The 12,137-nt window shown below is 33.8% G+C and overlaps 1 protein-coding gene across 6 annotated transcripts in view; it reads left to right on the forward strand.

The window, feature by feature from the left end:
- Positions 1–12,137, forward strand: part of EPHA7 (EPH receptor A7) — a 166,308-nt gene that overhangs the window by 57,045 nt on the left and 97,126 nt on the right. For all 6 annotated transcript variants that reach the window (XM_037039310.1, XM_037039311.1, XM_037039312.1 and 3 more), the window contains exons 4-5: positions 5,332–5,487; positions 6,331–6,666. In XM_037039310.1, coding sequence (XP_036895205.1) covers positions 5,332–5,487; positions 6,331–6,666 — 492 coding nt within the window. The remainder of the gene's footprint in view (positions 1–5,331; positions 5,488–6,330; positions 6,667–12,137) is intronic.

The raw sequence follows: 12,137 nt of genomic DNA on the forward strand, positions 1-12,137 counted from the left end.
ATATAGTATATTATAATTTTGTGGATATATTGAAGTGAATAATTATGTTACTGTCTAGTAAACGGAAGTTTCATATGCTTCCTTGATTCCCCTTTTTTTTTTCCATTTAAAGAACAGACTAAATGAGCCCTGGCTGGTGCAGCTCAGTGGATTGAGCACGGGCCTGCGAACCAGAGAATCGTGGTTCAATTCCCAGTCAGGTCACATGCCTGGGTTGCAGGCCAGTTCCCAGCAGGGGACTCATGAGAGGCAACCCTACATTGATATTTCTCTCCTTCTCTCCTTCTCTTCCTCTCTAAAGATAAATAAGTAAAATCTTTTTAAAAAGAACAGACTAAATGAAAACTTGCTTAGTATATGAAATCTGACAAAATTATGGTTCTTGGCTCTAGGATAATAAATTTATGTTATTTTATTCATTAAGGCCCTGGGCTGAAACAAAAAGAATCAATCCCAGGCTTTTGTGGTAGCACTGAAAAAAATAATGTTATTAAAATAATAGGCGAAATATTTTTTACAAAAGTAATAAAATGTTGAAAACAAATTTTATATATATTTCCAATTTTTATTAATCCAATGAAACTACCTTAAGGGGTGGTGAACAATACAATATACAGATGATGTATTATAGAATTGTACACCTGAAATCTATATAATTTTATTAACTAATGTCACTCCAATAAATTCTATAAAAAAGAAAAAATATATAAACACAAAAAAGTGTTCAGTTAAAAACATCAAAAGGCAGGAAATTAAAATTATATGTTTCTTACTGTACCTTACTGCCATAGACACATTATATTAACATTCACTTTGAGTTCAAATGCTGTTGAAAAAATTGAGGAATAAAGCAAAGTAAAAAAAATTTAAAGCTCCTATTGCACGACTCCTAGAAAGTCATTCCTGTATACTTCAGGGTTATGTATGAAAGGAAATTTGTCTTTGATTGAGGTTTTAGAAGTCATTTACCCTAAAAACTTTTTTCTAGTGCTTACAAAAAACCAGCTGAATTTGAGGGTGGGGATTGCTTTGGTTTCCACGTAGCCTTTTTTAGAGCAGTTGGAGAACCCAACTAAATTCTTCCATGTTTTGTCCTGTGTAATGCGCCCCATGCTGTTGGCCCAAACTTTCAGGAAAAAAATCTGTCATTTTAATTTTTTAATTCAATTTTCATTTCTATTAAGATAATTTATTTTGTATTATAAAGGAATTTTAGCATTTATTTTTGAACGTATATGGTACAAGGAATTTTATGTAACAAATAATTATAAAACACAAGAACAGATACAAGTTATTTCAGGTACTACCCATGTATAATGCATGTCCTTATTTTTCCCTAAAAAATCTGGGCAAAAGTGCTCAGTATACATGGCAAAATGTTTTATGTGGTCGACTGTCAGATGTCACTGTCACCCCAGTTTCTATCTATGATTGTGTTATTCAAGATATTTCATGTAGATGTTTAACGTAAAATTTTAGTTTTAAGAACATGTGTTACTTTCTTCCCAAACTTTTTAACCACGAAGTCGCTCACTGCTACCATGAGTCACCATAAGCTTAAGAGTTACCATAAGCTTATGTTGTTCCGTGTTCTTGACTTGGCATCATAGCTCTAAAGATTTTGTGCAGCAGTCCACTTATCCGTGGGGTATGTGTTCCAGGGCCTCCAGTGGATGCGCCAAACCAAAGAGAGTACCAGACTCTATACATACTAAGTTTGTTTCCTATCCATATGCATCTATAATAAAGTTGAATTTATGAATTAGGCACAGTAGATTAACAATGATAACTAGTAATAAAATAGAACAATTATAATTATACTGCAATAAAAGCTGTATGAATGTGTGTTCTCTCTCTCAAACTCCTGTTGTGCTATACTCACCCCTCTCTTGGTGACGTGGGATGCTACAATTCTGAGATGAAGTGAGGTAAATGAAGTAGGCAATGTGACATAGTTAGGCTACTCTTGACCTTCTGACGGTACGTCAGATGACGGGTCACTACCCTGGGTGGCCCTGGATCATGGAGCCATGCCAACTGACGGTGGTAACAGAAACTGCGGAAAGAAAACACACAGAAAAGGGGGGACTCTGGCACTTCTTTATAATACTCTAAAGTAATAGTTTCCTTAAAGGTTAAGTTAAAACTGTCTCGTTACAAGTCATTATTTTCAGTATTAACTGAACTGAAACAAAACATTAGTTCAAAGGAAAAAAATGTCAAGATTTTGATGACCACATTTTTCCAGTATTGCTTCCATCATTATCTCTTTCATAATAGCCATGCATGCATTCCATCGTTTTGCAGGCATTATCAGTGCCAACATTCATAGTAAGATTGAGAAAACCTATTTAATATCTCTTCTGCAAGGTGTGCCAGGAATCATTTCATAGTTCTCTAAATTCAAACAGTAGCTTTAAATTAGTAAAGGGGTGTAGTCAGAGATGATAGGGACACATTGAAAATTAATTTGGGGGGTTGCTAAAGCGCTTGAGAACCATTGAATAAGTGCCAAACTTTGGCTTATTCAGCAGTCAGCACTGATAGAATAGCATATGGTTGAGTATCCGTAGTCCTGTGTTCTAAATCCAGTTTTAACGTAGACAAACGGAATGATTTGAAGAACTCAGGTTACTTTTGCTTCAAATCTGTTTTCCCATCTGTTAAAGTGGTAGCAGAATTTAATGTGATTTGGAAGTTGAATGATAAGGATTTTAAATTTCTCACATAGGTACTGTATAGAGTCCACAGTCATGTATGTTGAGCAAAAAATGTACCTTGTTTGGGTACCTTGTTTTTTGAGAAAAACAGGAATAAGCCTTTAGTTAGAGGTTTTTGTTTGCGATGGGAGAATGAGTGTTCTAAAGGAATCCACTAGCTAGTTTGCTGCCCAGTAATTCCAGAAGACTTACCTAAGTAGATGTTAAATCCTGTTGCCATTGTGTTCCCCATCTCCCTGCTTCCTGTCGTCTTCTCCCTGTGAAAAATAAGTGCACATACAAAGTCAGCAAAGACTCTCAACGTAAGCCTTTCTCTCTCTCTCTCTCTCTCTCTCTCTCTCTCTCTCTCTCTCTGTTACTGTCTCTTTTTTTTTCTTTTTTAATTCTTTGGGTCTTAACATTGTCAAGCCGCAGGGTTGTGAGTAAAGCATTGCCTTCTCTATTTTATGGATGTCATATCCGAAAATTGAATTACACATATTACTTAGAGCAAGAAACAATGAATACTTAAAAAAAGGAGTTTCCATTCTGAGAAAGCCATGCTAAATTCTTTATTCTAGCAGTTCATCATTCTTATTTTTTTTCACCTGAAAAGTAATTTTATTTTTTTACTTCAACTTGTCAATGCTTCTTTTCTTGAACAACTTTATCTTTTGTTTGATACCCAGCTACATTCATATTAGGAACGTATTAAAAACTACTTGGAGATTCCACTTGGAAGTTATAACCATGCAACTAAGATGGTTTGAATAAAAGCCTATCCATATATATGCCAGATAAACTTTAGGAACTGTTATTATCTCTTATTTTACAGAAATTATTTATCCTGATGGAATTTGATTAAGGGCCAGAAAGCTAACTTACTTAAATGAGACAAAATTTTAAAAGTTTCCAAGCTACCACTATAAATAAAAAATATTTTTTCAAATACAAAATCAATTCACTAATTTTTATGTGGCAGGATCATATCTGTAGAAACATTTTTGTGTGATATTTTTATATTATATTATTTGGTAATCAATCTCATTGTTCTCTTTTGCCTTAGGTTGGTAGTAATTGCTACTGAGAACATGTGAAGATGCATTACATTTTTTTGCTTAATATGCTATATGAGTGTCTTCCTCAGTATGAACTGAGGAAGCCAAGTAGAAGGAGACTGGCTTCGGGGGGCAGCAGTGAATAATGTATTTGCAAAGAAGTGATTGTAGTTCTCTTCCCATATCTAACATTTATCTATCACATTATATCATATCTTTCAATTAAATTTCTAAGTTATCTAAAATATCTAACTTGTTCCTGTAAACTAGGTTTATTTTCTTAAAACCCTGAATATGACTTTGAGTTCTCAGTATATCAGAATTATGCATTAAATATTTAGTTCAGCATGTGAACAAAAGTAGAGAATGTTTCAACTTTTATTCTGTAAAAGGAGAATATACCTTTTTGATAAGGTTTTTTCCTCACTAAAGAGTGAAATGTGATTAAGTTACTGAATAATTCCCAAGTTAAGAACATTAAAGAAACTTGAATCTAATAAATTAAAAGTTGTAATTTAATTTGTTAACTATTCACTGATCCTTATAGATATGATTTATTAATTTCTATTAAATTTGAAGGTCACTAAAACTTAATATTCATTTAAAATATGAAGGACTATTGGAATTTATTCAATATATTCAATGTATAATATCATCAATAAATTAAAAATGTTAAAATAATAAAAATGTAGTTTGCTTAATTTTAATTGAAAATATATCAAATATCCAGTTCAAGGTTACTTGATTTAATAACAAAGATGTGACTGAGTGAAAACTACTTCAGGAGGTGGTTATAGACAAGCTCTCTGTAGAGAGCTTCTGTCCCTTGCTGAGAGCAGTTGCTGTGTTAGTGCCACCAGACCCTGAGCCTCTCCGCACAGGAGAAACAGTTCCGGTCTGTTTCCAGTTGATGGCTTTCTCCTTGATGCTAGGTTTCTCCTATTTATGGGATTTTGTTATTTTTAAGAACAAGGAGGATCACTTAGTGTAAAACAACCTGCCCTTTATATTAAATTGGTTGAAATTATATTTTGAAATTTCCTGAAAATTTGAAAGGAATACATTTCTATCATTGTTCAGATGAAATCTTTAATATCATTGTTTCTAGTAGATGATTAAAATTATTTTTATATTTTACACTTTAAATCATATTTACACTTATGATTAATTTATAGCTATAGCTTATTTTATCCTTAATAAAAAACATAACTTCTAACTGTTGATACAGTTCAACACACAAGTTAATTGTATCGAAATCAAAATTACCCTTAATTAAATATCCTAAGATTTTGTCTAAATAAATTATGCTTGTGTTCAGTTTTGGGTTCTGGACTTTGAACTGATGCCAACTATAGAAATAAGTTTGCTGTATATTTTGGTTTCTATTATTTTTGTCTTAAAATGCAGTAGTATAACTTAGGTTTTTGATACATACTACAACAAAATTTTAATCATTAAGAGCTTGTTTTTCAAAAATTATATTTCATATTTTATCCTTTGTTAAATATTACTATAGTTTTGGAAAGCTCTGCTTGCTCTCATGTTTCTATTTTCACTTTCTCTTGCCTACCCAGCCTGTGGCCGGGGGTTCTACAAATCTTCCTCTCAAGATCTTCAGTGCTCGAGGTGCCCAACACACAGTTTTTCTGATAAGGAAGGCTCTTCAAGATGCGAGTGTGAGGATGGATATTATAGGGCTCCATCTGACCCACCCTATGTTGCATGCACAAGTAAGTCCATGATAGTAAAGTTAAAAAAGGACTTTCAGGTCCCTGCTTCTCATTTGTACTGTTGTAACATCATTGAGACAGGCATACAATTTGTGAATACAGTTTTAATTATTATTAAATATTTTGAATTTTTTATGAATCTCTACAGCTAAACAATAATGTAAGACACATCTTACATCAACCTCAATGTAATTTTTATGTCTGTGAAATCAAGATGTGTTTTAGTATTTTTCAGATATATTTTACATAAATCATAAAACAGAAAAATTATTTGAGTCTTACATGTGTATAAAATTTGATTAGAAAGTAATGGCTTCTAAATTAAAATTCCATTACTAAATAGAGCAAATCACACATCTTGGTGCTTCAATTAATGAATGTTTGAGAGACCCAAATCTAAACCAAATTCCAGACAGTCTTATAAATCATTCTTGAACACATTAAAAATGAATAGATGTATTCTCTGTTATATGGTTGAAAGGAAAACCATTTTTTTTAACAACTGCATAACTGTTTTTTTTTTAAGGAGAATTAACTGTTCTTTTTTAATTGCTTGGAAGTAAAGTAGCTAAAGGCCGTGGCAAAAGTACAAAGACAGTTGTTATCCTGTTTTCATTTTGACATATTAAATGGAAAATAAATAAAGCCTCTTGCCAAGTGAATTCAAGGAGGCTTTTATATAGCTTCTGTAGGAAAGGTAATGAAATGTTTATGTGAAAGAAAGCATTTCAACTAGTTTTCTGTATGGTAATTGAGCCACTCAGTGTCCCACATGTTCTTTCGTTCATTTTGTTTGCGTTTTTCCTATCGTGTTTATTTGTTTGTTTGTTTTGGTTTCCCAAGGGCCTCCATCTGCACCACAGAACCTCATTTTCAACATCAACCAGACCACAGTAAGTCTGGAGTGGAGTCCTCCTGCGGACAATGGGGGAAGAAACGATGTGACCTACAGAATACTGTGTAAACGGTGCAGTTGGGAGCAGGGCGAATGTGTTCCCTGCGGGAGTAACATTGGATACATGCCCCAGCAGACTGGATTAGAGGATAACTTTGTCACTGTCATGGACCTACTAGCCCACGCTAATTATACTTTTGAAGTTGAAGCTGTAAATGGAGTTTCTGACTTAAGCCGATCCCAGAGGCTCTTTGCAGCCGTCAGTATCACCACTGGTCAAGCAGGTAGGTTTTTTGTTTGCCTTTCCTGAGTGAATGATGTCTCTACCTAACTGAGGTGTCTCGCTCGAATATTTAGTTAACTTGGCTACACAGAACTCAATTATTCCAGCTTGTTGATTATTCACACCTTTAACTTTTCTTTGTCATTTCTCCTGCTGCCTGTTAAACTGTTACTAGACTCATTAACATCCTCCAGAGATCTGGCAGGAGAAATAAAAGGGATAAATTGTAAACCAGTTAAGACTGCTCTACAACAAGAAAGTCTGTTCAGAGATTCAGAGGAGGAGAGTGTATGTATTCGATAAAGTGAAGTGAAGGATGTTCCTTGCGTTTTTATGTTTTTGTGTGCCCTGTGCTCATGATCCATATTTGGATATACATGATAATTGGGAATAATGAAAGAATTGGCCGTACTGTCTCACATAGTGTTAATCAATTTTTTTTTTACCAGACAGAATGTGATATTAACATATAAGGCAAGTCCACATTAAATTTTCCATGAGAGGATTTTAAGTTCATCAGTAGATTTGTGATGATGTTAATGTTTATAATATTGAAATAAGAGCTTAAGAGATCTCATGACGATTTCATAAGAAATGAATCAGGAAATATAATAACCATGATTATGACCTTTGTAGTTTAGCCTAAAAGTAATGTTCACTCATTTTCTTAACTGCCATTTGAGATGGCATAGTCAGTCATTCTTCACTCTGTCAAGTATGTTTTAGAAAGTACAAATTGGGAGGGAAGCTTCGTAAATTGAAGACTTCATATTTCTTCAGAGAAATCTTATTACAGAAGGAAGTTTCGGAAGTCGAGGACTTGCCCAACCTTTTGAAAATTCTTGCTGCTGAAGGAAGGTGCTAGGTAGTAGATGTTGCCAGGTGCTGTATCATCATCATCAATACAATGGGAACCTCACTGGGGTCCTGAGTTGTGTGAGCAACATAACAAGCTTATAACAAGGTCTTCTTGATCTTTGGCTGACTATCAAAAAGCAGCATTATCCCAAATTCCTGGACATAGACTAATCTAGTCTTCATTTCTATGCCAATTTTAACAAAACATTACTCATTTAAATTATATCTGCATTACGAAAACGATGCATCTGGTCTCCTGCTTACCATTTTGAACAGATTAGTTGGTTCTTATTCTTAACGTTTCATTTTGATATATAAAATCCTAGTGGGCATCATGTCTCCCGTGTAAAAACAGATGTCTGGGAGTAAAACAACACAGCAGATTTTAAATCTTAAACATTGGACAAAATAAATAACCTACTTAACTGATATTTGGATTGATATATTTTATTTACCCTTACTGTATTTACCAGTCTTTTAAAATGCTGTTGTCATTACGTATTTTGAGTTGCTATAGATTTAAATTTGCCATCGTAACTCCATAGTGAGTGTGTTTGAGACACCTGAGGTTCATAATTGCGACATTATGCTATCTTTGGCACCATTAACTGGACTCTGAGGTCCGCTGAGCTAGAGTAACTGCTTTATTCCTGCTAATATACAAGTATAAAAAGGGATATTTTAATTTTTTAATGCAACATAAAGATGCTGAACTGATACCACAAATAGACTTTGCCAATAGGTTGCATTTGGAGTAGGTTTTCTTGCTCCTTAAATGTCGGCGTTTAATTTTTCAAGTTTATGTTACACTAGCTAAATGGGTCATAGATTTTCCATAAATTTTTGAATCAAATATCTCACAGTGGTTAGATAAAGTGGCTTTCGACATTGATTCTCTTTTGGTTGAGAGCAAACTAGACTTGTTTTTGAGGGAAGGAAATAATTTAAATGTGCAAAAATTAAATTGTGATGGTTGCACACTCTGTAAATATATTAAAAATATCGAACTGTATGCTTAAAATGAGTGAATTTATGGTATGTAAACTATACCCCAATAAAGCTATTAAACTCTTTCTGAGGAATAAATATCATAAAGTTCAAAAGCAAACTAGGTTTGCACTTTTATATTGAAATATTAATGTACAATTGCTTAGTCTCGACCACATCTCAAACACCAGAAACCCATGAAGTTTCACTGTTACACTGTTAGCTTTTTCTCTTAGCATTTTCTACTTACAAAAAAATATGTTTAAAATGGCAACAAGTTGTGGCAATTTCAAAAGTTTTAATTTTTAATAGAAGATTTAGAATACGTTAGTGACTATTGTATTATTCAATTTCTATAACCAGATCCCCCTGACCCGTAAACTGCATCACCAATATTTGTGCTCTTTTAAAAGGGGGAGTGATTTAAAACTCTGTGCTCATGCCGGTCATGGAAACCTATAGTGACCCTTGACACTCCCATTCTCCATTAACCAAACAGCATCGCCGCCCACCTACTTTATGCTGCAGTCACTTCAATAATCAGTTTAAAACTCAAACTCTGGTTCGTTATCCTCCTCCTCAGCAATCCACTGATTCCTAGTATAAAAACAGAATCTGCCTGCGAAGGGTCATGGACACAGAGTAACAATGCAGTGTAGTCAGCCAGTGTTTGAAGGCAGTATGTGCACTCTGTAATTCCTTTTCTATTAAGTTTGGAGTCTGGAGCTCAGGACCCTCCATAGCAAGGTTTGTGGAAGTGGAAACACATTGAAGACCTTCTGTCCCTCCTTCGGGATAGTAGTAGAGTTTGGGGGGGGTTAAAGGATCTGTGCTCCAGCCCCAGTCCTGACACTTACGAGGTATGTGCTCATGGATGAGTCGCTAAAGTTCTTCATGAGTAAAATGGGGATAAAATACTGTCTAGCTTCCTGTATTGTCCTGTGAAATAAGACTATACTAGAGAAAACTTAAAACTCTTTACTACTACAAAAATGTTATTTCAGTGAGTAGCAATAGGAATGATGATAAGCCCTCTTCTTATTGAGTTTATTGGGGTGACACTGGTAAACAAGATTAAACAGTGCCGGTTCCAGGCCCACAATTCTGCAACACATCATCTGTGTATTATATAATCCTTTATTTATGTAATTCTTTGTGTAATGTCAAAGCAAAATGTTCTAAAATTTTCATCTAGTGCAATATGGAGGCAAATAATGGAGGCCCTGGTTGCTTTCGGTAGTATGGGCATTTTAATGATGTTAATATTTCCTATCCATGATTGTGGGATATACTTCCACTTATTTTTGTCTTTATTCATTTCTTTCATCAAATGTCTGATAATTTTCCAAGTACAAGTGTATTACATCCTTGTTAAATTGAGTCCTAGGTATATTTTTATGCAATTATAAACAGGATCGTTTTCTTACTTTCTCTTTCTGACATTTCACTACTGATATAAAAAATACAGTAGCATAGTTCATTCTGTACACTAGCTGTACAACAAATGTGCTGTTAATTCCATTGGGGATGTTAGTCATGCACAAGAAAAATTAAACAGTTTTCCAAGAGGGAAAGCATTGAGATATGGGTGGAAAAGGCATAGGGTTTGATATTCAATGACATGATTACTTAATTTTGGACAAGTTATGTTATCCCTTTGAACTTAAATTTTCTTCTGAAACAGTATCAAACTACTTGACTCCTCATAGCTTTTTAGCTGTAATTTCATTGTCCTTTAAGAGGCTGTTAAAATAACTCTGCATTCTTAATTTAACTAATTCCATTCATTTTTTCAAGTACCCAGATCTTATTTCACTGTCAAAATTGAGATTTGCTTAAGTATTAACTTTGCCTAGATTTCTGTAATGTTTATAGAGTGTTGAATGAAATATGAGTATAGTTATATAACATACATAGTAAACATTACTTTTAAAAGAGACAGTGCCAGAAGTCATGTTCTGTATTTGTCAGAATATTATTACTCATATTTATTAACGTTACTCAAGTGACTGTTTTTCTCATAAATTAGTTCAGATCATTGTTTTCAACAAATTAACATTGTAGTCCAAGTTATAAAAAGTAAATTGATTCCATTTAAGTTTATATGTTTTGATATTTCTTCAGAATGTATAAACTTGACTTATAATTTTAAGTGAGTTTGATGTTATGAAAATTATATTGCTTGAGAGCATTTACTGATTATTTTGAATAATATTAATTCAACAGCCTCATAAAGTGAAAAAAGGTGTAAATGCAAGAGAAGTCAACACTACCACCACCACCAACAAAAATATTTTATAGAAATAGTTTATTGTCGTTACAACTTGTGTACATACTCACACTTCTGCAGTCTGCAACCAAGAGATCAACTGAATGAGATTCCTTTAACAGTAAACCATTCAAAACACACATTTCTTTTCATTTCTAGCTATTTTATAAACCTGATGTACCTGAAAGGCAGAACAAATTCAGTCATGCTAATTTCATGCCATAGGGCATGATATTTTAGAAAATTGCATGCTTCACTTAGCAAGTAGGTGTTTTAGATTATTTTAGTGAGTTTTAATTTTTAACATTTAAGTATTTTGTGGTGCCATTAATTTAAAATTACACATGTAGATGTATTAACAGTTTTTCTCTAATGGTCATCAGTTATTAAAACATGAGAGGGGACCCTGCAGAAAAGCCAGAATTTATTTATAAAAAATTGTGTTTTTATTCTTACAGGATTAAACTTCAGTCACCTTTCAAATACTCTCCATTTGATGCAGTACATCTATCAAAATGTTTTTCCCACTACTCAAAGCAGTTTTGAGCTCAATTTTGTTGCCTGTTAGTCCTCCTGCCATTTTTTGTTTTACCTCTTTCATATGGCAAAACGTTTTCCTTTGAAGACTTTTTTTCATCTGGGGAAAGCAAAAAACAGTCGCTTGGGACCAGATCGGGTGAAGAGGGAAAATGGTGCATGGAGGTCATGCCGTTTTTGGCCCAAAACTGCTGAACACTCAGCATGGTGTGGGCAGGTGCGCTCGTAAATCACCCATCATAAAATCATGGGCAAAGCATTGAAAGAATCTTCAAAAAAGTCACTGAAACAGAACGTAACCTCCCCCAACAGCACCAGCTGCACACTGATCTGTATTGGTTCCTAAGCCTGACCCTCAGAAGATAATTCCATTTTGGGGCATGTACCCCTTCATATATAATGAGGATTTTTAAAATAATCTTAATCGTATTTTATATGGGAAAGTAAGACATGTTGGCATTAATACTGATAACTACACTTATTGAGTACTTATTGTGGGCTAGCCATTTCATATACCCACACAGTGTATTTATATTCCAACTTGCTGTGAAAATTTAGGAGAATAGTATGTTATATAGAATAGAATAGAATGTCTTTGTGTGCTACAGTCTCACAGTAGGTGTCTCATACATTTTCTTGTAACATTCTCCACATTTTATTTGGGAACTGTTTGTCTTTCCTGTTAGACACTGTTTTCTTACAGTGTCTTCACATTGTTCACATTATAAGAAAACAGTGACATTGTTATTTTCTAGCCCCTGTAACATATTGGGTTCAGGGTATATGCTCAGTAAATCTGTTGAACGAATTAAAAAATTATT

The sequence above is a fragment of the Sturnira hondurensis genome, unplaced genomic scaffold (assembly GCF_014824575.4).
Source record: "Sturnira hondurensis isolate 20B ecotype Veracruz unplaced genomic scaffold, ASM1482457v3 Scaffold0025370, whole genome shotgun sequence".
In the NCBI taxonomy this organism is placed as follows: domain Eukaryota; kingdom Metazoa; phylum Chordata; class Mammalia; order Chiroptera; family Phyllostomidae; genus Sturnira; species Sturnira hondurensis.